At 39.1% G+C, this 27,518-nt stretch overlaps 1 protein-coding gene across 3 annotated transcripts; it reads right to left on the bottom strand.

Annotated features, from left to right (window-relative positions):
* Positions 1–130: 130 nt before the first annotated feature.
* LOC102799768 (integrin beta-1-like) lies at positions 131–27,518 on the bottom strand. Of its 3 annotated transcripts, none has more exons than XM_087832658.1 (17): positions 27,178–27,518; positions 16,030–16,096; positions 14,301–14,386; positions 10,909–11,125; positions 9,742–9,912; positions 9,383–9,621; positions 9,100–9,255; positions 8,844–8,939; positions 8,313–8,402; positions 7,758–7,898; positions 7,332–7,534; positions 6,513–6,751; positions 6,206–6,428; positions 3,950–4,185; positions 3,382–3,548; positions 2,181–2,264; positions 131–1,300 (listed from the first exon to the last, which is right to left on the bottom strand). In XM_087832658.1, the coding sequence occupies exons 2-16, from the start codon at positions 16,094–16,096 to the stop codon at positions 2,187–2,189; spliced, it is 2,409 nt and encodes an 802-aa protein (XP_087688784.1). In that variant the 5' UTR covers positions 27,178–27,518; the 3' UTR covers positions 131–1,300; positions 2,181–2,186. The 3 variants fall into 3 exon arrangements, with proteins under 3 accessions (XP_087688784.1, XP_087688786.1, XP_087688787.1); XM_087832660.1 differs by having other exon boundaries at positions 2,187–2,264; XM_087832661.1 differs by lacking the exon at positions 2,181–2,264 and having other exon boundaries at positions 27,178–27,517.

Raw genomic sequence — 27,518 nt, 5'->3', positions numbered from 1 at the left:
TTGTTATGCCTGTAAACAAAACCATCCACACTTCTCATTGGAGCGTCATCTTATCATTTTTAACGTCATGATGTAAGTTTCCACTGCATCAAATCTTCAGCAAATACACAATGACACTTAACAATATGGGTACATTTTTTTAGGGGTTTATTCAATAAATAATTCCAGAAAACAGAATCGCAATTGTGAATGTGATGGAGAAATCAACAAAGGCACTTAAACGTTGATGACAGGCGTAGCCTTCCAAAAGTTCTCTTATCAATCCTCTTTTTTTCATCATCCCCATTTCTTTTTAATTAAGCACGTTTGATCGAGGCACCTCTGAAAGAGTTAGGTGTAGTAACTCAGATGTAAAACAGAACACTTGCCCCCCATTCACATTGTACAAATAAAAACAATATAAGCAAATTTAGTCAGCAAATAAGGCAGAATTGTGTGTATTTGGCATTGCTGAGAAGAATAAAAGGACCTGAGTTGGCTTTAAATTAAGCAAGTAAAACCTGGAGCTGAACAGTAAGACTACTGTACACCGCTGCCCTTCATCAGGTAAGGCAACCCAAGAAAATCTTTTCTCCACAAAGACACATTTAATAAAAATGATTGTTCAGATGGATTATGTCACTTTGAAAACAAACATACCATCACCTCCAGCTCTGTTCTGTGAATACATGTATGGCTTTACACAGAACACAGGAAAACAAAAAGAAAGTAAAAAAAAACCCTAAACAAAAAACCCACTTCCTGTACACACCCCGTTGCTGCCAAACCCGGCACTACATCTGAAGGGCTCGATCCAAAGAGACGCCCACTCATTGAAAATGATTAAAGACACAGTAAAACTTTTGTATGCCTGTTTCTGAAACACTGATTGCCTCCTATTCTGCACTGTATGCATGCACGCTAATTTGGAAAGAAACCCTTCCTTTACTGTCCATTATCAACATTCATTTCGACCGCTCATCGAAACACTGATGGCTTCTATTTAACAAAAAAAAAAAAAAAAAAAAATTCTCTCAACAAACCCAAAACGTAAAAACCACACGTTTATACATACTGTACAAATTACAGATGATGCATAGAAGATCAAAAGTTAATAGAACAGAGCCGCAAAATGCAATGCTATTATTTGGTGGCTACAACAACAAACAGACAAACAAAAACAGTGAGCATTATAAAACCCGCCCCTCCCGTTTTCTTTTCCATACAGTGTTGTCACGAAGTAGGCAAAGCTCCATCATTTGCCCTCGTACTTTGGATTGATGACAGTTGTTACGGCACTTTTGTAGATCGGATTCTCACCCTGAGAAATGCAAAGAAAGGAGAAAGAAAAGTGAGTAAACCGTTGCAAATACAGTAAATGCATCACCGAGACACAGCACTCAAAAGAACAGGGAAAACATGCGTAGAACCTTTTCATGTTTGTGTGCCAGCTGCTTACAAATTCATACTTGAACCTTTCTTTTCCCTAGCAAGCGGGTCCACACACTCAAAATACTGACAGTATCCTTTATCTAGGTTTAATTTAATTGAAGAAAACGTCCTCCTTTTTTAATTAAACTGCGCTTTCCCTCCTGTTTGAACTCTGAGCTAGTTCCTGACAGCTTTATGTTTATTTTTTCATCTGTCCTAAAAGCAGCTGACAATGCAAACTCCATTTTCCCTGGAGGTTTTTTTTGGGTCGGGCAGCATAGGGCGGTGGTTAGTACCGTCACATCACAGCAAGAAGATCGTGGGTTCAAATCTGCTCTGGGGTTCTCTGTGTGGGGTACTCCAGCTTCATCCCACAACACAAAGGCATGCATGAAGTTAGGTTAATTGACAGTATATGTAAAAAGTGAGCATGAATGGTTCTGCCTCTCATGTTAGCTCTGCCACAAAGTGGCAATCTGTCCAGGGTGTTGTAGCAGGGGAGAAGTTCTGGTTTTTGTTTTCACATGTGAAAACATGTGCTGTGCTGTTTTAAGCTTTGCCTGTTTGTAGATGATGCAGCTGCTTTTTTATACGTTCATAGGAGAATGTTTTCCCACAGAGAAACACGTTAATCACCAAATGTGAAAATAAATCTGCTTTCCAATGTTTCCAGGATATAAATTTATGGTTAGACATGCATATAAATTCACAACACACAGTCATTAAACTTATTTCATTGCTGCACTCATGCAAGAAGGAGCGATACAAACTTTGACCTAAAGGGCAGCGGCTTTATTCCCATAGCTGGGATTGTGGAACTGGTTAATAGGACTCTTGTATATGGGGTTCCCTTGCTAACAAGAAGAAAAAGAAGGAAGATGAATGGAAAAAACTGAAGAAAGAAATGGAGAGAATCAGGAAAAGCACTGGAAAGGATAGAAAACAGTCTAAGAAGGCAATACATTATAGTAACTAATTAGCGTTATAATTATTACTACCAGTCATTAGTGCTGCACAGTTTCTGTTTAGTAGTTTATGTTTCCTACTTTCTTTAAAACTGTTTTTATATTTATTCTTCTTCCTTATAGGTTCCATTTGTGTTGCCGAAACATTTGATAGTAAAATAAAATCTTAAAACTCATTTTCTTTAAAAAGGTTTGCTGAAACTAGGAAGAACAGATCTGAATACCATTTAAAAAAAAAAAAAAAACCCCAACTGACTGTAACATAGTCCACTTCATGACATGTTTATCAGAAGAAATTCAAAGCCATCTACTGCGTGTCTGTAATATGGTAAATAATAGTATTTAAAGTCCTCTGGCTGTGATTTGTGTTCTGCTTTTTCCCTTCAAATCGTAAACACTGCTGCTGTAACTGCCTCACACTGAGCAGCAGCTGCTGCTGAGCTTTCCATCAGTGGTCATTCTGCAGGCTTCCTCGCTCTGCTCCGTTGCCTTTTATGGTCATGCAGTTGTGGCATGTGGACGGCGAGTGGCAGCACCAGCAGCAGAGAAAAGGCCACTCCCTGCCCTCAGTGAATAGAGAACTAACACAACTGCATAGAGCTGGGGTTCATGGAGGACTGAGTACAGGCCACACAGTGAGAGGCATATCCTCATGATTACTTCACATATTTGCCTAGAGAGCTTTGTCACATGCAGAAAAATCTGTAAAGTTTACACTCATCTTTTTGTTTAACACTTACAGTTTAAAGTGGACTCATTTTACTCAAGCTTCTAGCTCTACTGGAGTAGCTCTACATAAGTCCCAGTCTAAAATGACCCGTATCTTATAACACTCTCACCATCTAAAACAAGCAGCCTCCTTCTATACCAAATTTAACCTGCAGACTGTGACACAATGGCTTAAATAACTCTAGCTCTTTCAGCATGGTAAATTTTTTTAAAGCCTAAACCCGAGTGAACGGCTCTGTCATTTACTGCTGTGGATGATGCGGTTCTACTAACTCACCGTGTCCCATTTGGCGTTCATCTTCTCCTTCTCGAACTTGGCGAACTCTCGGCGGTCATGGATGATCATGAGCAGTTTCCAGATGAGCAGCAGTGCGAGGCCGATGAGCACAATGCCCGCTACCACACCTGCCACGATGGGGATGATGTCAGGTCCTGACGGGCAGTCTAACGGAAAAGGAAAGCAAAGACACCCAATGAAAACAGTTGCTCATATAAAGAACAAAAATGTAATTATCATAAACAGAAAATAAGTAATCATTGATATTAATGGCTATTTTCTTGATTTCTTAAAAGTAGGGAAGATTTGCCATCTCATTTTCTTTCCCTTGGGTATGATATTTTAGGACATTGCTGGAGATTATTTTCGAAGTCTAAAAGCAAGCTTCTGTGCTTATATATAGCACAGAAGTGATAACCTACAAGCATATTATGAATAATCCAGTCTCAATTACATCTAAGAGAGCCAAGAGTAGAAATATTAAACTGTCTAAGCATCTGCTTTTGTAACAATAAACAGAAAGCAAGTAAAAGGATAATCAGACAAAATCAGCTCAGTGTGACCGTACCCAGTTTCTCTACCACAAAGACTTCCTTGGTGGAATTCTTGGTGATGGCGTAGGTGTAGTAGAACCAGCAGTCGTTGGCATCCTTCTCTTTGCAGTGGGTCAGGGGGAAGCTCTGGTCTGTGGGCTGAGGTAGATCTTTTCGGTCCTTCACCTTTATTAGGTTGAAGTAGCTGCACTCCTTTTGGCAGATCTCCTTCTTCTCGCCATCCCCAAACGCTCTGCACTGCACACAATCTCTGTGGAAGCACAGCGTGGTTTACTCACCACAGTGTTTTATATTCAAGACGCCAGACATTATAACCGCCATGCTGGAAAACAGTCGTCTGGTCTGAACTGCCACACATGAAAAAAAGAGTGAAAATCTAACTGTTTAGATAAAGGATGATGTGATCATTTTAATAGAGATTGAAAATGTGACGTCATTCAAGGGTAAAACCGCAAAGAATTCTGGGAACTCGTGGCAAGAGGTACTAGCGCACGCAGGCTTTCAATTGAAATCAGTTACACAGTGATAAAAAGAAACACAAAAAACTGTCAAGAAGCTGTTGTATTATTAACTGCAATAGCCGGTCGCATGACAGCCACGGGAAGCCGACGGGTAAAGAGATCGTTTTTTTATCGGATTACGTCGTCGAAGAGAAATTGTTCGAGCCATGTTTCCGAAGTAAAAAGAGGCGACAGATGGCCTGGATTACAGCCATTCAAAGACCAAATATAACGTCCCAGAACACTCCAGCTCACAGGTTAGTTTGCTCCAAGCATTTCCACAAAGGTCAGTGTTTTGTAGTAGTTAATACATCATTTTTCATAACATAATTGGTGATATAGGTTACAAGCAAGTCTGGTGCTGAACAGAAATTGTGGCGCTATGCTCATTTGTTTATTGTGCATAAATAGTGAATTGTCCTGACACAATATTGCGTTTCGCTTCATTTATTACCATGGTACATTGACAAAAACATATACTTTTATTCACAGGATAAAACAGGTTTTTTTGTATCACTAATTGCCCAGTACGATTACAGCACACAGTATTATTGTCACTGCTACATTTCTGTAATGCGAACCAGAAATTATTTCCACTACTAATTAATTACCGTTGAGCTTAAAGGTCCTATTAATAAACGGTTAACGAATGTGTATTTATGAAGACGATTTGTGAGACTGGTAAACTTATGATACATACGATGGTCTTTCGTTCTACACGGTGCATTTCATGGTCCTGTACCCATCCGTCGGTAAACTGTACCTGGGCTTGTTGCAGTGACCTGAAGTTACTAAACTTCATGAGTGTATGCACTCACTCCAAGAACCGTATAATTATAAATATGAGCGTGGTGAAAGTTGGGCAGCACGCTAACGTATTTTGTCCACTCTGTGTGCTCGTAAGGGTATAAACCTTTCACTCCTTTGATTTTTTCCTCGTATCTTTTCTTTTCCTTTTCATCAAGTCTGTCTTTGTACGGTCCGGCATTGTTATCCTTCGTTTTGTACATAACTTTTTTGGGGGGCAAAGAAAAAGCAAGAAGGTATTGGAACCGGAGAATGAACGTTTTGCGGTGCTGCAAATGCTTGCATTTGATGCGGTACTTGGATTGTTTTGCCACGAGTTACCGGCATGCGATGCGCGAAAGTCACGTGGTCTGTCAATCTCTATACAGTGAGAACTCTTAATTTTACATTTTGTTTTTGATTTATTGTACTTTGGGTTAATTTCCACAGTGAGTTTGTTCATTTTAGTTTTTACTGTTGAAAATATTTAGTGTCAGTTCAGAACAAGAATTAAAAGGCATTTATTTTGTGAGAGGCTTAGGCTAAGGCTTATTCTATGCACTGCAAGCACATCATCTAATTTAGAATCACAAGCACGTCTCTGGGAGGAAACGCAGGTACCTGGAAGATTTCATGAAATTACTGGGAAAACACCCAAAGGCTCCCAGTGACAAGGACCCAGGCAGAACCTTGTTGGCGTCCTGTAAACTGCCTGATGTGTTTTTTTAAGTGTTCCCTGAATTGTTTTGTAATGTGTATCAAATAAGTTTTATTATAATTCATAGTCATTAGTCTCTGAGATGATTTGTTATGAAACTCTAGTTAAAAATCAAAGATAAATCTTTTGGCTTTTAACTAGAATTTAATCATAAATCACATGACTCAGTTTGGCATACAACTTCTAAGCTTCCATGTTAAAACAGACTTTACATTTTTAGATTTCTATATGTTGTTTCTCCAACCGAAGATGAACGCTTCACTCACTTGTGCTCAGTGCAGACGCCGGGGCAGGTCGGACAGACCTCGCATGTCGGACCCTGGAATTTGGGGTCTTCGCATTTGCAGATTCCACACTCGCATTTACCGCGGCCATTACAGAGCTGCCCGTTCTTGGCAAGGCAGGTGGATTCATCCAGGGAACATTCGCAGGCATTGCCTGTGTAGTTGGTGTCACAGATGCACTTCCTGCATTCGCAGCGTCCGTGTCCTAATGGAGCACAGGCATCAAACGCATTCAGTGTGGAGTTAAATCAATCATACTTTCAAATGCGTTTACTTCAGTAACCCTTACCTCCGCAGAGCAAGTTGCCAGAGCGGTCGCAGTTGAAGTTGTCGCACTCACAGTACTTGCCACTGTAGACTTCTGCAGGATTCTCCCGCTTCTTACATTCGCAGGTGCCACAGAGGCACTCGCCATTGTTGCTACAGATATCTGTACTGTTGGGTTTTCTGCAGTTAGCATCCAGGTCGTCTGACCGGACTTCGTCTTTGCTGCACTCACATTCGCGCCCAATACGTCCTTCGTTACATCTGCAACAGAACAACAAAAGTTTAATTATTCAAGTTTTAGTGTCACATTACAAGCAACAACAAGTCTCTTGACTATTTAGGTGGATGGTAAATGGCCTGTATTTGTATAGCGCTTTACTAGTCCCTAAGGACCCCAAAGCGCTTTACACAACCAGTCATCCACCCATTCATTCACACACTGGTGATGGTAAGCTACATTGTACAGCCACCCTGGGGCGCACTGACAGAGGCGAGGCTGCCGTACACTGGCGCCACCGGGCCCTCTGACCACCACCAGTAGGTAACGGGTGAAGTGTCTTGCCCCAGGACACAACGACCAAGACTGTCAGAGCTGGGGCTGAAACCGGCAACCTTCCGATTACGAGGCGAACTCCCAACTCTTGAGCCACGATCGCCCATACTTTAATCATCGCCCAGGATGATTAAAGTATGCCACTGAGATCATAAATCCAGCTTTTAATCAAATTACTTAAATATGTTGAGGAATATTTTGAAATTACAGACCCACACATCCTTATGCTCCATCATACATGGCTCAGCAGCTCTACATCTCTCTGCATCAATGCACATCAATACTTACTTGCAGGCTCCACATTCAAAAATCCCGTTTCCCTCGTGGCACTTCGGACTGTTGGGCTCTCCCTTTTTGGCACATTCACAGTCACAGATGAAATTGAGCTCTATCGCCACCTCCTCATTGAAGCCCAGCGGTTTCACTGTAATGACCTCAGGCTTGCCACCTGAAGGACACTTCTGAGATTCAATAGAAATCTTAAAAGACACCTGGAAAGCAGAGAGAATCACACCGTATGAGGAGGATGCCATCAAGGTAACTGTTTTTTTTGTATGATTGTCACATTTAAATGTTTCAGATCATCAAATAAATGTATTTGACTCAATACATTCTTCCCAGAGTATCTAAACTCTTTCTTTTTCCTAGATATAATTTTTGGTTTGCTTGTTTTACACTCGTCAGCAAATGGAAACCAAGCCTGGATCCTATTACCTCGTCGCCAATGGAGATGTTAGTGCACTTCCTGCCGTTGTCCTCTGTTCCTCGCACACCGTTTTTACAGAAGGCTTTGTACGAGATAGAAACGCCCTCGGGCAGCTTGCTGTTCTCCAGAATCACCTCAGATGACAAAGACTGCAAAAAAGAAAAAGATAAGAATCAAACATTTATTAAACTTTGTCTCTCTACAGATGAGTAGCAGCTTATAACTAACTTAAGTAATAATTAATTCCTTATAATTAATATGTATTTTTGGGAGTTGCACAGCTGTCACTTGGGTTTGTTTATGATGGAAGAGGGAAAGTATTCATACACACAGGTGAAGAGGAAAGCACCGGTTCCTCAAATTTGGCTGATTATTTGCGTTGAATTTCTCTGTATGTGACCTCTTACGTTTATGTTACATTTTGTTACCTGTAATCTTTACGTGCTCAGATGAAGATGACAAATACCTGGCTATGTATACATGAGAAATAACTCAATGCTAAATCAATCCCCGATCATCAGGGAGAGTCGAAGATCACGTGATGATTGTGCAGTTCAACTTACATTGTAGGCATCAATGATGAGTTTGATGACATTACTGGAGTTGGAGGAAAGCGTGCCGACAGCTGATTTGGGAATAAGATTTTTCAACTCCTGTAAGAGAAACCAGAGTCAAAAGAAAGAATTAATGTACATGAATTACATAAAAAAATTGGAGCTGATCTATCGGTTGGATGATATTCCTAACTAAATTGTGAAATACAGTGTTGGAAAGTTAATACATTTTCCTGCATTGAGAAATTCTTTGAGAGCAGAAAGGAAAATCACCAGCGTTGTGATTGGTTTTTTGACCATGTTTTGTTAACTGAAATATAAATGTACATTTTAAAAAAATAAGATAATAGATTTCATGTCTAATGGACCGATCAACCACCCAACACCCATTCTGAGCCAAAAACATTATATAATAAAACAATAAATATTGATAGACATATATACATAACAATACAGGGTTTTTTTTAACCTTCCCAGTGTGGGTTCTGCTTGTATAAAAAATAAAAAGAATCATCTTCAAACACAATGTACAAAAGTTACCTGGTAAACAGGCTGAAATTCCTCAGTTACAGCAAAGATGGTCTGAATGTTGTGATCGCTCAACTTCTGGACCAGGTGAGCAATAGAGGGATAATCCTGTTAAACATACAAACAAACTATTAACAAAGAATATGGGTTATGTGAAGATACAATAAAACTGAGACCATTATTAAAAAAGGTGAACATATAACAGCTCTCATTCTCAGTCAGCTCTCCCTGGATTTACTGTTAGTGTTAAAGACATGATGGTACATACGTAGTAGTGGCTCATACTGTACACGTTGTTTTCCAGGTGACACTTCCCATCGTTGGGGAGGACAATGCCGCCCAGCTTGCCGTCTCCAGCGAAGTGGAAACCAGCATCAGTGGAAAACACCAGCAGACGAGTCACGTTCCTCCAGCCAATTTGCTCCTGGGATCAAAACAAGAAGATATCCTTATTTATCTTATTTATACTTATTTGTATTCTATGCATTTTGCAGGCACAGAAGAATGAAAAAAAACAAAAAAAAAACAAGCTTAATTAATTAAACGCTCACCTCACAGACTGCCACCTGCATGATGGCATCAAACCCCCCCTCTGGAGAGTCCAGGTTTCCTGAGATCTGCTGCTGACTGACCAGCTGGTTAAACCTGTCTCCGTTGCTGGTGAGCTTCAGGACGTTCTTGTAGCTGAAGGGGCTTGTACAGTTCTCGTTGTTGGAACAGGGGTTGATTAGCCTGGCGGGTGTGGTGCTGATGTAAGGCATGACCGTTTTCTCCACAAAGGAGCCAAAACCTTAATGCCAAACCAAAAAGGAGAGCATTTCTTAACTTGGGATTATAAACTCATTTGGAAGGCTGAGGGTTTTCTGCTGTTTTGAAGGACATTTATTGGGTTTCATGTTTTTAACCGTACCTATCCTGAAGTCTGACGTGATCTCCCGCATTTCCCTCATGAGGTCAGTGCCAAGGTTCTTCACATTTTCCAAATCATCTTTCATGGAGAACGAGAGGTCCATAAGGTAATACAAGTCGATGGGGTAATCCTCAGCACGCTTGAATTTCAGGTCAAAAGTCTGTGGCTCACCTTAAAGGCAAAAGCAGAGCATTGTTAGTTATTAGACTAACGACAAGATTCCTGTTTTTACTGGAAAACCAGATTTACACTTAAATACAAAAAGGTTGGAAACTAAAGATAATTTAAGGGGGATGGTCTCAAAATCTTTTTACCATCTTTGGAAATTTAAGTTTGCGTCATGCCAGCTTCTTCAAACTGATAAAACTATTAAAATTATTCTTGTAAATTTCTGATCTTTTCCAGTCCACCGGCTTTAAAGTGGCTAAAGGTGAGACTGACACAAATATAACGGCTTCTAAATCTAAACTGCTTTGACATTACACCACACTATACCAACTATGAACCATCAACATATTTACTCCAAATAAAAATTTGCTTTTGTTTTGACCTGACAACAGTTTCAGCAAACTGCCAAAGCATCAAAAGTTCAGGCTATATTGAAAGCCTTTTTAACATAACACAATCTCTAATTATGTTACGGTATTTACACAGCTGTTTTAACTGTGACAAGTAAAAGAAATCCAACCAGGATATCAGAATCAGAATACTTTACTGATCTCTAGGGAAAATTATGTATATTTACACCTATATTCCTCTGGTTAAAAAAGACTTAGTTTCTAGATCTGAGCCTTCATAATACAGTGGTTTATGCATTTGCCTAAGAAGCAAAAGATCTAAAGTTTGATCCCAGAAGCACACAAATCCCCTGACGATGCATTAGGAAGGGCATCTGGCATAAAATGTTGCCACATTAATCATGCAGTAGCTTATGGTCACTACTATCATCCAGGGAACGTTCACTGGCTATTGACTTGCTAATCACAAATGTTAGCCCATGAGTTTGCTGTGTCCTTGGTTTCACAATCAGACCCGCCATCATTCATCACATCTGGTTTCAAAATACCAAGATGGCGTCGGTGAAAACACTGAAATCGATGCTCTGTAACAGCTAGCTAATAAATGTAAATATAGTCAGGAACATAGCATCAGCATACGCCTGCTTACCAGATCTGAGCGTCACTTTGAGTTTCTGAGGCTGTATCTGTGTGATCTCCTCAGGCTTGAGTTTTACGTTCCCATCCTTGTTGCGAACGGTGACATCTTTGTTCTGGGTAATTTCAGTGCTGCCGCGGGGGTCCTCAATATTTCCGCATTTTTTCTTCTTCAGGTAGGTCACATCATCACAGCGGGCTGATTTGGACTCGCCTTCTGTGAGGAAATTCTGCAAAAAGAAGAAAAGACCATTAGAGAATTACTCCAAATGATTTTCCCACCACAGACCGGGATAATTTTCTTCAAATTGCTTGTGTTTTCCTTTTGGGTTGTATTGTGAAAGGAAAACCACGCTGCTGCAATAACCTAATCAGTGAAAGAATGAATAACAATACATCCTTGTATGTGGCAGAAGACCAGGATTTTGAATTCAAAAATCCTGGTCCTCACAAAGAAGGTCGTGAATAGTCAGATCCCATCTTATATTAATGACCTTATAGTACCATATCACCCCATTAGAGAATTTCGCTCTCAGACTGCAGGCCTACTTGTTGTTCCTAGAGTATTTAAAAGTAGAATGGGAGGGAGAGCCTTCAGTTTCCAGGCCCCACTTCTGTGGAACCAGCTTCCAGTTTGGATTCGGGAGACAGACACTATCTCTACTTTTAAGATTAGGTTTAAAACTTTACTATTTGCTAAAGCATATAGTTAGGGCTGGATCAGGTGAATCTGAATGCTCCCTTAGTTATGCTGCAATAGGTGTAGGCTGCTGGGGGATTCCTATGGCTACATGTACACTGATGCGGGTAAATTTGAAAACGGTGTTTTCGTCTAAAAACACTCCACGTTCACATTAGCGTTTTATTTATATAGTTTTGAGGCTACATGTCACACCCTTGCTCACAGCTTTTACCATTTCAGACCCTTCAAATTAAGGATTTTTTTCCCCTTTCACTGAATTTGTTTAATTTCTTTACTTTTTTTTTCTCGGCAAAGCTACTTCCTTAATTTATGCATCTTATTAGCCTAACAAAATTAAGTAATTTGATCTTTGAAGACAAACAATGTATTTTCAAGTTTAAAATCTAATTTTCCAAAATTAAGCTTAGTGGCTTTCATTTTTCTACCAGGCTTCAATCCACCATGGAGCACCTTATATTCTGGAGCCTCAATGTCAGTGTTTTTAATGACACTGATTTAAATGTGTCACTTTACAAGTATAAAAGGTTAAAGACTCATTCAGTGAAACAAAATTGTTTTGTTATTTTAACTAATAAACAGACTAATCTTTGGAGCACGAGTGCTGCAGATACAAATCTCATGAACGTTGAAATGACAAAGTATGCAACGAAACATAAGATAAGGCTAATCTGTTACTCGTGGAAAGGAGAGAAAAGGAGAAACAGATGATTGACAGGCTTAACAGAGAATATAGATTGGATGCACATGAGACAACACAAGGAGCAGTCGAGGAGAAGCCGAGACAATGAACCCAGTCAAAACGAAAACAGTGCTTTGACTCAGTTATTTCCAAAACCTCATGAAATAAAAAACACCTCTTTTTCTTTTTGCCTGCATCTAGCTGCACATAATCTGATGAGTTCTAAAGCAGAGCTACTTTGTGAGAGAGCGTTTCTTCTAGAGAGAGATCACTTTAGGTGCTTCAAACGACTTCACTCAACTACAAACTGAAGTCGAGGCCTGATTTCATAAGCTCAGGGGTGGATATCAGCAGGCTGATAGAGAGCAGCAGACATGATTTAACAGGAATGCAGTTGTCTTGGCACATGACAAGAACAAAAGCATTTAACCCTGACATGGTTTCAACAGTTTAGTAAAAGGCTCACCTTAACTATAAACCCGTTTTCCTATAGTTGGCCCACCACCATCCTCTCCAATAAAACTCAGCCTTTCCATCTAATCAATTAAATTTTTTTCCGTTTCAGTGTTTTTATTCTGTGCAGAACAAAACTGGACAGTTTAAGGGTTGTTCTCCTGTTGTTTGAAATGTGGTGCAGGTTAAAGCCTGTCTGTGTTTCCTGGGCGGTTAAGCTGTAACACAGCTCAATCTAGCTCTTTTTGCCTTTAGTTTCTCTAGTTTCTCTCTTTTTGCAACGAACATGTACAGAAATGTAAAATGTTTCATATACATATGTATACATCCGAGGCTAACCAGGTGTAGGAATTTGTTGATCTGTGTTCCCATAACCTTGCTTAAAGTGAACATGAGACCTTAAACACATACATGTGAATCTTGCCTCACAGGTATCAGTCAGTGTTTCCCCCCCTGTTTCATTTCAGATAAATTCCCTTATTTCAAGAGTCTCTCACCTAAACATGGTTATAACCGTACACTGAAGTCTGGTGACAGTAGAAGTGGAATCTACAGTCATGTTCATACATAAATGTGATTCGGTTTTAAGAGAATCGGGTCAGTAGGTTTTCCACGGTTATCCTTTCTCACAAGTAGTGCAAAGCAGGAAGTAGTCTGCTTCAAAAGTATTTGGAATAATGGAAATGCTCTGTATCCTCTGATAAGGCGAGGGAGCTACTTGGACAGAGCATGCAGAAGACAGGAAATGTCCACCCACTCTAATACCACTGAGACTTTATACTAGGGAACTAGCAGGTTAAAGATTGGCCCGTGTCAAATGGGACCTCTGTGCCATTGAGGGGCAGAGAGAACAGCTCCTGATGCCCCACTCTGTGTCTAGTGTACTAACTTAAATATACGCTGGATTATAAATCCATTTTTAGTTGCAATCGAAGTATAAATGTAAACAAAAATTCTACTTGCTTGTGTTAACTTCACTGACACAGCATAAAAAGAACTTCATTTACATTTGTTTGTTACTGTGCATGAATGTTTAATTCCAACTGCATGTTTTTGGTCTTTTCCTCATACTGTGGTCTGTTTGCATTTCAACCACAGCAAGAAAATCCGCCTTAGGTACACTAAACATCTAATTAAGCAGCTTCATCCTGACCAAGCAGCAGCAGGAGCAGCACTGCTGTTTACAATTAATGGACCAACTGTGGTTTACTTGCCATTGGGTAAAAAACAAAAAGTCTCTATTCTCTTAACTCCTGAGTACTTATACTGCTTACAGGGTGAGTACAGATTACATGCACGTATTCATATAAACAACAAAGGTGAAAGTTAATTTAATTAAATTGAGTTTATTGCATTTTGTCACTTAAACCATTTTATTTGTTTTGAATTGCAGAATGACTCCAGTCTTGTACTCCTATTTAATAATGGTGACAATGACAGATATTACAGTTTTCATCATTTTTTGTGCAGCTCAAGGAAACTGAAACTTTCCTCACTGATAAAGAGCTCTCTGATATTCTTCACTCATGTGATAAAACAGCTTTGACACAGCTTTGCTGATCCAACTCACTTCATCTGTGCACCATCCACAGATCTCAGAGACCTGGATGCATTCCCCACATGACTGCGCGTTTGCCTTGATGCATATGCTTCCATCTGAAAGAGACGACACAAGTTCCTTTTAGCCAAGATGATACAGTCTTTTCCATTAGCTCACTAACTCAAAGCAGCTTTTGGCTGGAAAGCATCCCCCCTCCCTCCTCCTCCCTCCCTCCTCCTCCCAGACCAGAAAACTGAGTCATGCTGGGAAAAGCTCCAGACAACTCACCAAGTAATGACCTAACTCCATAAAACAAAAAACTCCAACTGTTGGCCAAAAGGACTAACAGTCATAAAACCATGAATGAAGATTTGAAAGGGGAAAAAGCATGACAACAAGCCAGTGTGACAACTTTTCTATCACTATCATTCATAATGTGTGTCAAGAGCAAAAGAAAAGAAAGAAAAAGAAAGTGTAACAATAAATCATTTCTACTTCACTATTTGGTGGTTCTTGGGTGGTCTGTGTACTTTACTGACCTCTGTGAGACTTCTTACAGGGCAGTTTTCATGGAAAAAAGAAATACATACTCATAGGCTAGTACTTCTGTGCTTGAAGCTAATTGTTTAAGAAAGGACGACTATTTTTTTAAAACCCAGTCAGATGTCAGATCAAGAATAGCAGAAACAAAGGAAAAGAGTCAAAAATAAAAATCAGATATAGATCAATGAGGCAGTGATCAAGTGGAAAGAGATTCTGTGCCAGTGGGATTGGTTTAGCAGTAGTTAAACTCTACACACCTAATACAGAGATGCTCCATGAGGAGGACAGGAAGTCAGTTATAATACAGAAGATTTTTATGAAAAAAAGACCACATATACACTTAACACCTTCCTTATGTGCACACTACCAAGCCAGGAAATTCTGCCTTCTACCAAATATGTATATTTTGATACTCAGTTACTTAACTAACCAACTGGAATAAATCATCAACAGTACACCGTGAGGAAGGCTAAACCAATGCATACGTCCCAGCAGGGGTGACTTTTGTGGCTTCCAAAAAATACCTTATCCTACGCAAATCTATTAAGTCAAAAACATCAAATCCATTTTGCGTATTTTATGTCATTCTAAATGTCAGAAACAAAGACTATTCGGGGTCTTGGCGGTGGTGTGCATGCCAGGTCAGACTCGCCTCCTACTCGTCACCTTTAGGTTCAAAACATGGGACATCAGAAACTGATGGGTGACATCTCTGTGGCTAGGCCCATCTTTTATATTGTCAATGCATGTGACGATAACGTCTCTGAAGAGGAGTCTGCAAACAGTGCCTCATGTTCACACTTTGTAATTATGAAATTTATATCACGCAGGCCTAAGGAAACCCTCACATACTCGTGGAAAATATAACAGGCTTCACTCTGCTTGTTATATTGTGTGAGTGCTTGTGTTTTTTAAAAGATTGCAAAAGCCTACATGTGGCCTTGTAGCTCGGTTTTATTGCATGTAAAAAAAAAAAAAAAAAAAAAAAAAAAAAAAAAGGCTGTTGCTACATCAGCGGACTTTGACCCGTTTAGTTCCCTGAAACAGGTTCCTGAGAGAAACAGTTTTACATTCTTAGGATGAAAAAACAAATATTAGTAAATTAGTGCTCTCATGGCTGTACTGCAGAGGGATGAAAATACCTTGTGCAGTAGGTTAGATTATAATTAATAGTTAAGATAAGAAAAGGAACAAAACGGGAACTTTAACTTCCTACCTTGCTGTGCCAAGCTGCCACTGAGGGCTGCTGATAATGCTGCTATTAAAAGTAACCCCAGGTCCATCTGCAAAATAAAACAGAGAAAACAAAACAGGTCACTGATAGATGACATTAAAACATCTACATTGGACACATTTTTACAACAGCTGCACATGCTGAAACGGCTTTACAATCATACTACATTCTAAGAGAGCAAAGAGAAAGAGGAAGGTGCTGGCATATGTGCTGTTGTGGTTGTGGAGGTTGAATGTGGCACAGAAAAAAACTGTAAAGACATTCAAACACAGTGAGATCTGAAACTTGTGCGGCCTCCAATACAGGAAGATGGGTTTCTTTTTAAAAACATACCAGGTTTCAGATTTAATTTCATTACAGCTGCACATCATACGCTTCTATGGCACTACAGCATTGCACTCAGTTAAACCTAAATTAGTTAATTTAAGTTGACACTTTATTGTTTAATAAAATGTAATTTTTAGTTCAGCTTTATTAGTTTGAAAAATTTGGAGTAAATATTACAACACAAACTTGCAAATTCACGAACATCTGGGGGTCAAATGTCTAAAACACTTGCCAAAGAATTAACAGGCTTTAAGTCTTGATCATGACAGTCTTTTAATGTCTATCCCATCATATGTTGTCGAGCTTCTGTCTTTACCATGAGATGAAAGCAGCAGCAGGAAGGAGCCATTCCCATTTTGAAAATCCTAAATAAGGAGAGCTGATTCACCCACTCTTAGCTGGCCTCAGCTGCCAGCTCATCATCACTTCCATGGATCAACTTCCTGATTGTATCAGGCAGACTGTGTTTGGATGCTTTTAGGCCAACTCAGGCTTACTAATGAAATTCGACAAAAGTAGGAAGATAGAACAAGACTGAAGTGTTCTCTTAGGCTTTACTGTCTAAGTATCTCATAATGACTTAAACAGAAAACATGTAATGACTCTAGCAGGCATGACGGAATTTCAAGCTGCCCATAACAGAGAATGTAAACTAGGAAGGAATAACTTGTGGTTGATTAAACAGATGCCTTTCTACCACACTGTGTACTAACCACACAGCAAAAGTGTGTGTGTGTGTGTGTGTGGGGGGGGGGGGGGGGGGGGGGGGGGGGGGGGGGGGGGAAGCAGAACTGAGATGATCAAGATTTTCTTTAAGTTTAGTACCGCATACTCATACTGTGAACCCAGGCATCAGATTAGCAAACTATATCAGCTAGTGTGAAATATGTAACTCCTCCCAATTTAAATTAGACAACTATATATACAAGATATAGAAACTATAAGACACTAAATAAACATTAGTATTCATTTAGAAGTATTTAAAAAGAAAAAAAAAAGCTTGTAGTTAACATCGTGAGATCAAGAAAAGGTGTGAATGTGCATTTATAAAGATGAACAAAGAAACATGATGTGCAGAGAATCCTACTGCACTCTAACTAGTCTCCTTAACAATTTAGTGACAGATTTTAAGAATTCAACCCCTGGAGTAAAAGCAAACTGTTGCGCGCAACTTAGTTTTATTTCTTCTTGTCTGTTTATTAGTTTTGTCATTTTGGTTTAAAATAAATAAATAATATGTATATCAGAAAACCCCACCCATACCAGAAAACAAAGAGTTAAGGTTGTCCACATGCATGTACATTCCCATATTTGGTGAGGCTGTTTCATGCCGCCTCCTGAATCTGTGCCGTTATCAAATCTCCAGTGAGACACTCCTTGACTGTCTGCCCAATCCTCAAACTCACAAACCAATTTTCAGTGTTTTACTCACAGTAAGATAACACTAAGGAAATAGTCTGTTTAAAGGAAATCCAATCGTTGTGACTCAAAATAGTCTGTTTGGATAGTGTTAGGATAATAGGCAAGGGACAAATGTCCATTCATATGACCCAAGAAAAAGAAAGGTCATTTAACACTTATGTAAGACAAGTTTTGATATGAAAGGTGCATGTATGTATGTTTGCTGTTGTGCAGTGGGTCAGAGAGCACGGGAAACCACAAAATAACCACTTCCTATTATATCGGAAATAATATAAATAAAGAATAAAGAACATGTATTTATAAAGCATTTCTGATTCTGATTTCTGTAAAAAACAAACAAACAAACCAAAAACAAAATATGACATTAGCAGGAAAAAGTGCACTGCAGTGTGACTTTTTTATTTTAAAAAAATCTTTGCAGATTATAGCTCACTCTTTCAGTTAATCAGTAAACAATCTCTCTTCAGAGTTACAACCAACTAAAACTCAGACACAAACAAGACTGTGTGGCAAGACGGACAAAATGTTTCAACATGAAACACATCCAGCACGATGTGAAGACTTTGAGCTCCACCCTGACATTTCTGAAGGCCAACTCTGTCTGTCGACTACAAATTACAGAGAGATGACAGATTTGAAGGCACTCAATGCCTCCTTTTGTCAAAGGCATTGGTATTTGTGTTGCTAATCTTTGGGCATGACATGGCTTACACATCTCTCCTGAAGGAAATATTATTCTGAACTCTCGACTCATTTGGTCTTTCCTTAAATATACATTTATGTCTTAGTTATCTACATCTACATTAAAGCAAGAGCAAGCAGCAGAGAGCTACAACCAACACCCAACTGCTGAGCGACAGGTTCACCTACGAAAAGGAACAAAAGTTTCCTTCCACCTAGATCACTAGGAGACTTAAAGATCCTTTGAGCTAATGACAACAGTGTAGGATACATTAACTAATTTAACATAGCCTTTGCATTTATTAACAAGCTACTGGGTTTAAATATCCAGACAGACAACTTACTGCTTAGTTTGAATTATTTTGAAACACTTACTTAACAGTTTTATTTGAACCAGTGTCTGACTGTTGAATGGGAAGGGCTCTTACTTGTACAATAGTATTGATAGAACATTAACATGTGCAGCTGATAAGAACTGATAGCTTCAAGCTAAACAGTGTGATGGCTTAATTTGTAACGGACTGTGTGGCTAAGCAGCTTCTCACAACTGTAAAACATGATAGAACGCCAACTGGCATAGGAGCATGTCCTACATACAAGTTTGAACACCTATGACAATATTTGGGACTTCAAAGGATTTATGTTAGTGGTGACCTCAAAAAACATCTCATCTGCTACAGAAGATCCAGTTAAGGTGTAACATGCATGATGATTATGGAAAAAATCTGCAGATGAGTCTATCAAAAGATAAATGAGGGACCTTTCATATGCTATAACTTCTTTCGATCAGCCACTCATCGCACATGGTGATATGGTCCTTAAAGTTTACCCAAATGCACTTTTTGAAAGAGTAATTTAACCCAAAACAGCTTAAACCTTCAGGGTTCCAATGCTGGCTTCTGCTACTCTACATCACTGACATTCAACTAGTTTTACTACTGAAACTAAAATATATTCTAAGATAGTGATGCTCAGTGATTGTTTATAGAAAAACAAGATGGCTTGGCTTTAGACTGTGACATTTGAGGTGGGTGTACAACTGATTTCGTTGCTGGTTTCAACTTTACTGAATTTAACAATGTTCATTTTCTAAATTATGGTCCACATTAGAGTCAGAAATGAGGATGAAGCTGGATCAAAATCAACCAATTTCTTTATGTAGGAAAAACATTCAGTGAAAGGATATGTTTTGAGGTGGGTCTATATTGTGATTAGGAAGTTGCTCTCTCTTTGTTTCTCATTTATATCTATCCCATGGCTCGCCCTGATTTAAAAAAAAAACAAAAACAAAACAACACACCCCCTTAGGACCTCATTTAACCAATGAAAGCACAGTGTAGCAACTGTTATTGTGTCAAATTACAGTGGCTACACCCATAGAGATATATATATATATATATATATATATATATATATATATATCTGCAATTACACTCATCATCAGGGAATCTCCAGCATATTTCCCCCATTTACTTATCAGATTATCTGTATGATCTTAGAAAAAGTGGTAAAAGTGGTTTATTCAGTATTCATATTACTCTTGCACAATAACGTTCAGTGTATTAGCAGAAAGTTCTGAAATCACATTGTGACTACACAGATTAGTCTGTACCATATTTGAGTTAAAGGAGTTGGTCCTCTACATGCCATGCTGCTTCCTTGCCGCACACTGTTGGTAAGTACTGATTAAAAATGTCATAATTAATTTTTAAAAATAAACCTGCCAACAAATACAAGTGATAACACAACTGTGACAGTTATGTTCCCATTTAAAACCTGCTCTGAATCACCACACGGGAAGACGGGACAGACCTGCGAGCCTAATGTTTACAAGAACATGTGTAAACTGTGGCTATTCATGACTTTGTATGGTCACGCTGATGGAGACAGCACAAGTTCTCCATTGGTGCTGCATTGTAGTGTCACACTTTTTCATAACAATTCAGCTCCTGCTGATAATAACCAGCACAGCTCTTACCAGTACAACTGCAGTAACTGGGATGTTATATGGTCAGGCATTTCTTAAATAAATGCTCACATCCAAATGCTACCTTTCAATATCAATAGCCTTACACTGAATTTCAAAGTCTTTTACTAGGAAATGTCACCATGAGACTCAGCTTTGGCAGCCATTCCTCTGAAACACAGAGGCTATTATTTATTTACTGACAGGAAATTAACAGGGAACCATTGTACAAACACAGTTTTCTTAACATAAGTGGGTTACAGGAGAACTACCTACAACCATAAAAAGATCATAAAAAGTTGATTGTGTTCATCTGGGCGTAGCATTTTCAGGGAAAACGTTTCATCACTCTTCTTCTGAAGACTTCTTCAGATCACCTGGATGAGTCACCTGGACTGAAAACGCTACGGCTGGATGAACAGACTCAACTTTTTCAGATTTCCTCACCTGGATGACTGAGCATGCATCAAGATAGCTACAACTTCCATAACTGTCTAAGATTTTACAATGCCACGAGGCCCAATAGTCAGCACCGTCCGTCTTCCTCTGACAGGAAGCTTTAAACAAACAAGGTTTAAAGTAAAACAGACGACATCCTGCTAACCAGCACAGGCCTACAGTCTGATGAAGAAACTGGAGTGTCGCATGTAGCACTTGAACAATGCAATGTGTAACCACATTCAAAAATATCTCATGTTGTTAGCACATTTGGACCACATCTAATTAAGGCAAAAAGTCTGTGTTGTGTGACTTAACAGAAGTTTGTTCATTTTCTCTCATTTTTAGGTTAGGTACTTTATAACAAAAATACTGTAAACACACCCCACTTACAACAACCTGTTCAAAAACCACAGTGCTAGAGACTTTCCTTTGGTGTAAGACCAAAAACCTTTGTTCTGATTCTTTTTACTTGGCCCAAAAGTTACTACTCTGGTCCCAGAACCTGGAAATAAATATAGATTTTTTAAACTTGAGGTATTTTGTATAATTACCAGCAAGTAGCGTTGTGCAACATGTTACAATTTTCGAACTGTTAGTTCAACAACTGGCAGAAGTAAATATATTCGTCCAATCCTCCAAACGTACTGGCAAAACATAGCACGCTAACAGAAGTTGTGTCATTTTCCATGGATTACTTTGGATAGCCATAAAGAAAGAAAAAGAAAAGAAATGAAAAAAGTTTGCTGCCTGCTGCCTGCCATCAGCCCTGAGGCGTTTTGATTCAATTTGCAATCAGAAGGATGCCTTAGGGACCAGACCTCACGCTCTGTGATGAAAATTCTGCGGAAAATCGACTCCTCTCTTATTTTGACTTACATTACACACTATCATTCCAGTAACTACATTTCTGAAAGGAAAACAGAACATCATATATTGATTGATAATTTAAGATTCGCAGGCAGAACAGGACTGTATCGGTTAGCAAGACAAACAAGGGTTCGATTTCTGTCTCCATAGTCTCGCTTTTACTCAAAGTACTAAGACTTGTCAGGTTAACTGGTGATTCCACATTTGCTGTAAGTTTAAATGTGAATGTCACTAATTGTCCATCTCTTTGCATTAGTGTGAAATAAACTACCTGCCCAGAATGTACCCTACCTCTCACTCTATGATAGCTGGGACAGCCTCAAAGGCTCCCTCCAAACAAAATGGTTCAAATCTAAGACAGCAAGCTGTTAGGGGGAATAAAATGCTTAACTGAATGCAAACAAACCCCAAGTTTGGGGCAATACAATTACATCTGATATCTCTGACTTAAAACAATGCTGGGATTTTCTCAGGCAGGGTAAGTATGAGAAACACAAGAAGTAAACAAGGAAGTTTTGACTCAGACTCTGCAGATGTGTGTCATCATGTGTTACACAAAGTCTGAGGAGAGAAACCTCTTTTAAAATGGAATTTAAAGTTGATGCCTGACAACTCCTCTAGGAAAAAAAACATCCCATAAATTATTAGGCTGATGTGTGGAAATGAAAGAGTTGCTCTGATTTAAAGTAAAACACGTCAACAAGTGGAGCCTAAAAACCTGCTGTCCTGACTCCTCTGTGACTTGCCTGTCAATACAAATATGAACAGTTAAGCCCGGTGTGGTGAAAAGGAAGCACATCTGTTAGTATTTAGTATTCCATAATATATGTCTATGTTTTAAATTGTGGATGACCGCAGTCCAAAACAATATTGACTGGCTGTGTTTATGGTATTTTTTAGCTAAATCGTGTTTCTATACAAAGTGTTATGTGATAAACACAAAAAATAGAAGCATGACAAGATCTAAAAGCCTACGTCTACTTTGCACCTCCCCCCATGTCAATCTCAAATGTATTCATAACACCTGCAAAAAGTTTCCTGCCAAATAGGTTCTGCTGATGTGCAGCTTCCTCGACTTCCTCAGTCTGAAAATAAAAAATAAATAAATAAAAGAACAAAAGAAAACAAATGGTTGTCTAGACAACACGCTACCCACACGGGCTGAATAATCTTCGCAGTTCTTTAGCCCATGATTTAAACAAAAAGTCATACATATAAATGGAAATTATTGAAAAGAATAAGCACCAATTCTGAAGAAAAACATATCACTTTATGCCAACTATTTGCATTTGTGCATGCCAATATTTAACGTGGAAAATGTTTTGTGACTCTTGCTGGTTTCTCATTGGTTTCTGGTTTCATGTGAGCTGAGGTTAGCCACTTGGTTTCTTGTTGGCTTACATCATTTTAAATGTGCATCACACTATTAGACACTGAATACTGTGAACTTGTTGCTGTGACAATTTCTGATACTAATCTACTTTATTAAATTTATTTTTGCTCTTCATCTTTGTCCCTTTTACTGTTATTCTCTCTGAAGTCTGATCGTATGCAGTGTAGATACCTGTGGTCAGATGCACAGTATCCCTGCACAGTAAGACCTTGAACACTTTAATTTTTCCCATCATCATCAGACAATATTATAACCATTTCTTTTCCAATGCACAAACGATCCCCAATATCATATGTTACATTTAATAAATGGGCTCCTACCTGAAACCAGGGCTTTTACTAATGATTATTTAATTAATCTTTCAGTTATTTTCTCAATTAAATGTTATCAAAAATCTAAATTTTCACAAGAAGTTTCTAAATCCAAACATGGAAACAAACATCTATAAATTGCTTCTTTTGTACAACCACTGGTAAAAAACATTTAGTGTTTCTATAAATTAAGCAGAAAATCATCACAAAGGCTTTTCAGGATAGAGTTGGTGTTTATGTATGCAGCTATCTATGTGCACCTGAAAGGAGATGCAATTGTGTGTTCTTAAATTAAATGTGGACATACTTCAGCAGCACCATATTTGACTGCAACTGTGAGCTCAGCATGGCAGCACCAGCTTTCAAAAATCTAACCTAGTTTGATTTCTCTAGCTCACGCTGTTGCTTTAAACACCATCTTTAAAAGTTCCACATTTGCCCTAAAGATTGTTGACATGGTTTCCCGCCTTGTTTCAATGTACATTTATTTATTATGTAATGGATCATGTAATGCCACAATGTGGGCCTTAAAAAACTGACAGCTACTGTAGCAAGCGCACTGATGAAAGCGTGACTCTTCCAAATCTTCTCTGAGAAATATGCAAAAGGGAAAGATGGTTTACAACACAAGTCCCCATTGTTCTTACAGAGTGGGTCATCTGGGAGTTCAGAGAGCGAGTCGAGCACCCTTCCCCCACAACCAAGCTCCGTTTGCCACCCGGTCCACATCTGCTGCTGAAAGTCACAGTCTACTCTTGGTTCATTGGGCCCCCAAACAACTCAGCGTGACTTTTCATCAATTTCCTTAATCAAACCACACCCAGCCTCATCCAACAGGCCGTTGAAGGATCAGGATGGAAACGTCCATTGTCAGAGCACAGTTGAAGGAAATGACCCGCTTGCAATTTCAGTGATTCCCTTGTAGCACTTCCAAAAACATGTTCTACTTTCTAGCTGTTTTTCCTTTCATTGCGTGTGCATAATTTGTGTACTTTTTTCCTGTTACAGAATCAGAAACCATCATCTGGCAACCAGCTGACTAGAGAAAAAAAAAACAGTTGAAGGGAAGTTACTCTTTCCACCAACAAGTGTTCAGCTGATGCCTTAATTGTCAAGAATGCAGATCTTTATTTTATATTGACCCCTGTATCAACAAAGTCAAAGTATTCGTTTTACCTAAACTATCTGTTGCAAAAAAAAGAAGGAAAAAAAGTTTAAGGTGAGATTTGATTATTCTGACAAGCCTAAGCCTGTGAGCTCTTGCTTTTAAAATCTAAAAAAAAAAAAAAAAAAATGTGAGTAAATCCAACATATCCAGTGTCTGTTAGATATCCAGCAGTCATGAAATCTTACTCTGACAAAGATAAATCTATTGTTTTAGCTGAAAAGAGTTTGTTTGGAGTTTTTTCAGGTATGAAAAAGATCCCCATCTCTCAACATTCCTCAGAGGGATGAGATAATGCATTCCATTTTTAACAAACTCCAAATTTATGTTGTGGGAAACTGTAAATTTCTCTTTCCGTTTACCGAGTTTACTCAGTCTGATCCCAAGTGACTTTGAGGACATTTTAGCTGCCCAGCTGTCTTTTACATGCCAAAGCCAGAACAGTTTTCCCTAAATAAAAACTGCATTAAGAATTTACTAAGGCTGGATTTCATTAAACACTGTATAAATTAGTTAACTGACGTACTTCCAAAGGCTTTGAAATTTGAAATTGCTCATGCTAAATGTTTTGTAAAGTAATTTTTATCATTGTTTCCATCAATTACAGCAGGCCAGCAGTCTTTACATTTTTGGGGGAGGGGGGCTTTTCACCAAAACAGAGGTTATTCTGGGAGATTTCTTTTACTCTGACTTATAACAGATTTTAATAAGGCCTGTTGTAACCAACGAAAACCCTGATGATTCACAGGGTTGTGTCTTCACATGTCTTGTTTTTCCCAGCCCAAAGTTAATGAGGCAAACATTTTCACTTTAGTGAGAAACCAAGCAGCGAGTCCTTGTAGTTTAAAAAGCTGCAAATGGATTCATTTTGACCATAAAAGGATTACCCACCTGGTGATGTGCAGTTACATTTCTAGGGAGCTAAGTCAAGTTACAGCATATGGTTACAGAAGGGTCTGTGGTAACACTATACCTATGAGCATTGAGTTAACGCAGAAGTACAAATCCACTGTCAAAATGGCCTCGGGTCCATCTACCAACCTTTGTGTGTTTCTTTCTGCACATCTGAAGTGTTATGAAACTTTTCTCCTCTTAGATGTGAGAAATACCACATTTTACCACTGACTCAAGCCTCATAATATCCATGAAAGGATCATGATTATATCTCCTCAAACAAACACTCCCAGTTGCTTCGTCTTGCCGTCACTGGAGGTCCTGTAATCTGTGACTCACATCTGACCAGTCAGAAGCAGGCTAAGGCACTGAGTAAGGTTAAATGACCCTCCAAACCTCCCCCGGATACTTGCAGGGCCTTGCCTAAATAGCACAACAATGTAACTAAGGAAGTGACTCACTGGTGCACATTTGGCTACAGTCTGCAGGCATGTCTGGAATTAACATGCCTGGTGAACATTATCTGTGCTCTACTGCTGTATAAGATCAAATACATAAGTGTTTGTCACACCTCCATATGACACCATTACCATGTCATTATAATGCTGTCTACAAGCCAAGACTGGTCAGTAATTAACACGTGTCCCTTTATTAAAGCAACAACTAGGTGGCCACCAACTACTACTTCAACCAACTCAGCTTGCTCAGGGAAGACAAAACACAGCCCGAGGCTGCTATTCCTTTACAGGAAGATGCAAGCAAGACCAATCTTGTCCAACTGGAGTGCTGGCGTCAACATATCTGAATCACAGCTGTGGCCAAGGCTGAACAAGAGGTTCTTAAGAATCTGGTTAACCAAGCTGACCTAGATTTAAGACGTCCTGGTTCTTACTATATCCTCAACCACAGTTTACAGTCCATAATGCAGTCTAACTAAACCATAGTCCAGCTGTGGTCTCTTCGAGATATTCTTTACAAGTCTCCCAGGGTGGTGTGGGTCTACAAAAGGGAAGTTCTATTCTCAGGACATCAGACTAAACTAAAGGCTGTTTAGGACACAGTGGGGGTGGCTTTAAACTTTGAGCCAAATAACCACATTGTTTAGATAAACCAGGCAGTTTCTGATTGATAACTTGGGAATCAAAAGCAATTATTTTACAAATCTGATGACTTCACAACACCACAATAACTACTACAACTTTGTATAACAAGAAGCCAAGTAAAAAACTGGAAAACAATTTAAGCCTCTGCTAAATATCTGATTTGATTCAACAAGATTAAGCTTTGTTAGCAGCTCCCTTTGAGGGACAAATCCCACTGTCCACTCACAGTTTAGCCTCCCACACTGCCCTCTTTAGTAGTACAAAGCGGCTACTTTTTGGCCTACTTTCAGCACAAAGCTCAATTTGAGATTTTATCGAGGAGCCTACTTGAGGTGTAGCTTTAAACAAGCCAACATTTCACATGCTACAGAGCTGAACAAACAAAGAAACCAACACTGAACTAAAAACTAAACCGCTAGCTAGAGTTGCCGTTAATCCACACCCAAACTTTTTTTTAGCCTCAAGACACACATTCTTTGCTTCTCCCCCATCGTCATTGTGATTTCAGCCATGGCAGGCCGGTAAATATCACAAATGTCGGTTAAAATAAAACCACTCACCTTAAGCCGATACCTTTGTGATGTCTGTGTAGATTTACAGTAACATTTGCTTCCAAAAAGTGTCCTCGTCAAACGGAATATAACCGGTAACTGAAGCGAAGACTAGCTAGAACTGTTCTGAGGGTCCGCTTTGTTTTAGCTAACAAGCCGCACCGCTCGGACGTAACGTTAGCGATTAAAAACGGGTGGAGTTAACGTTTATTCATGTGAGCCTTCTCAAAAATAGATAAGGATCTTTGAGACCCCGCTCAACCAACACATTACCGCCGTGAATTTGGTGCTGCTGGGTTTTTTTCTATGCCCCTACTTCATAAACCTCTTCTTATCTAGCTCCGCCCACA

Source organism: Neolamprologus brichardi, chromosome 18 (genome assembly GCF_056152115.1).
Source record: "Neolamprologus brichardi isolate AB-2024 chromosome 18, ASM5615211v1, whole genome shotgun sequence".
In the NCBI taxonomy this organism is placed as follows: domain Eukaryota; kingdom Metazoa; phylum Chordata; class Actinopteri; order Cichliformes; family Cichlidae; genus Neolamprologus; species Neolamprologus brichardi.
The sequence above is the reverse complement of the archived record's forward strand: the minus strand, read 5'-3'. Positions and strand labels throughout refer to the sequence as shown.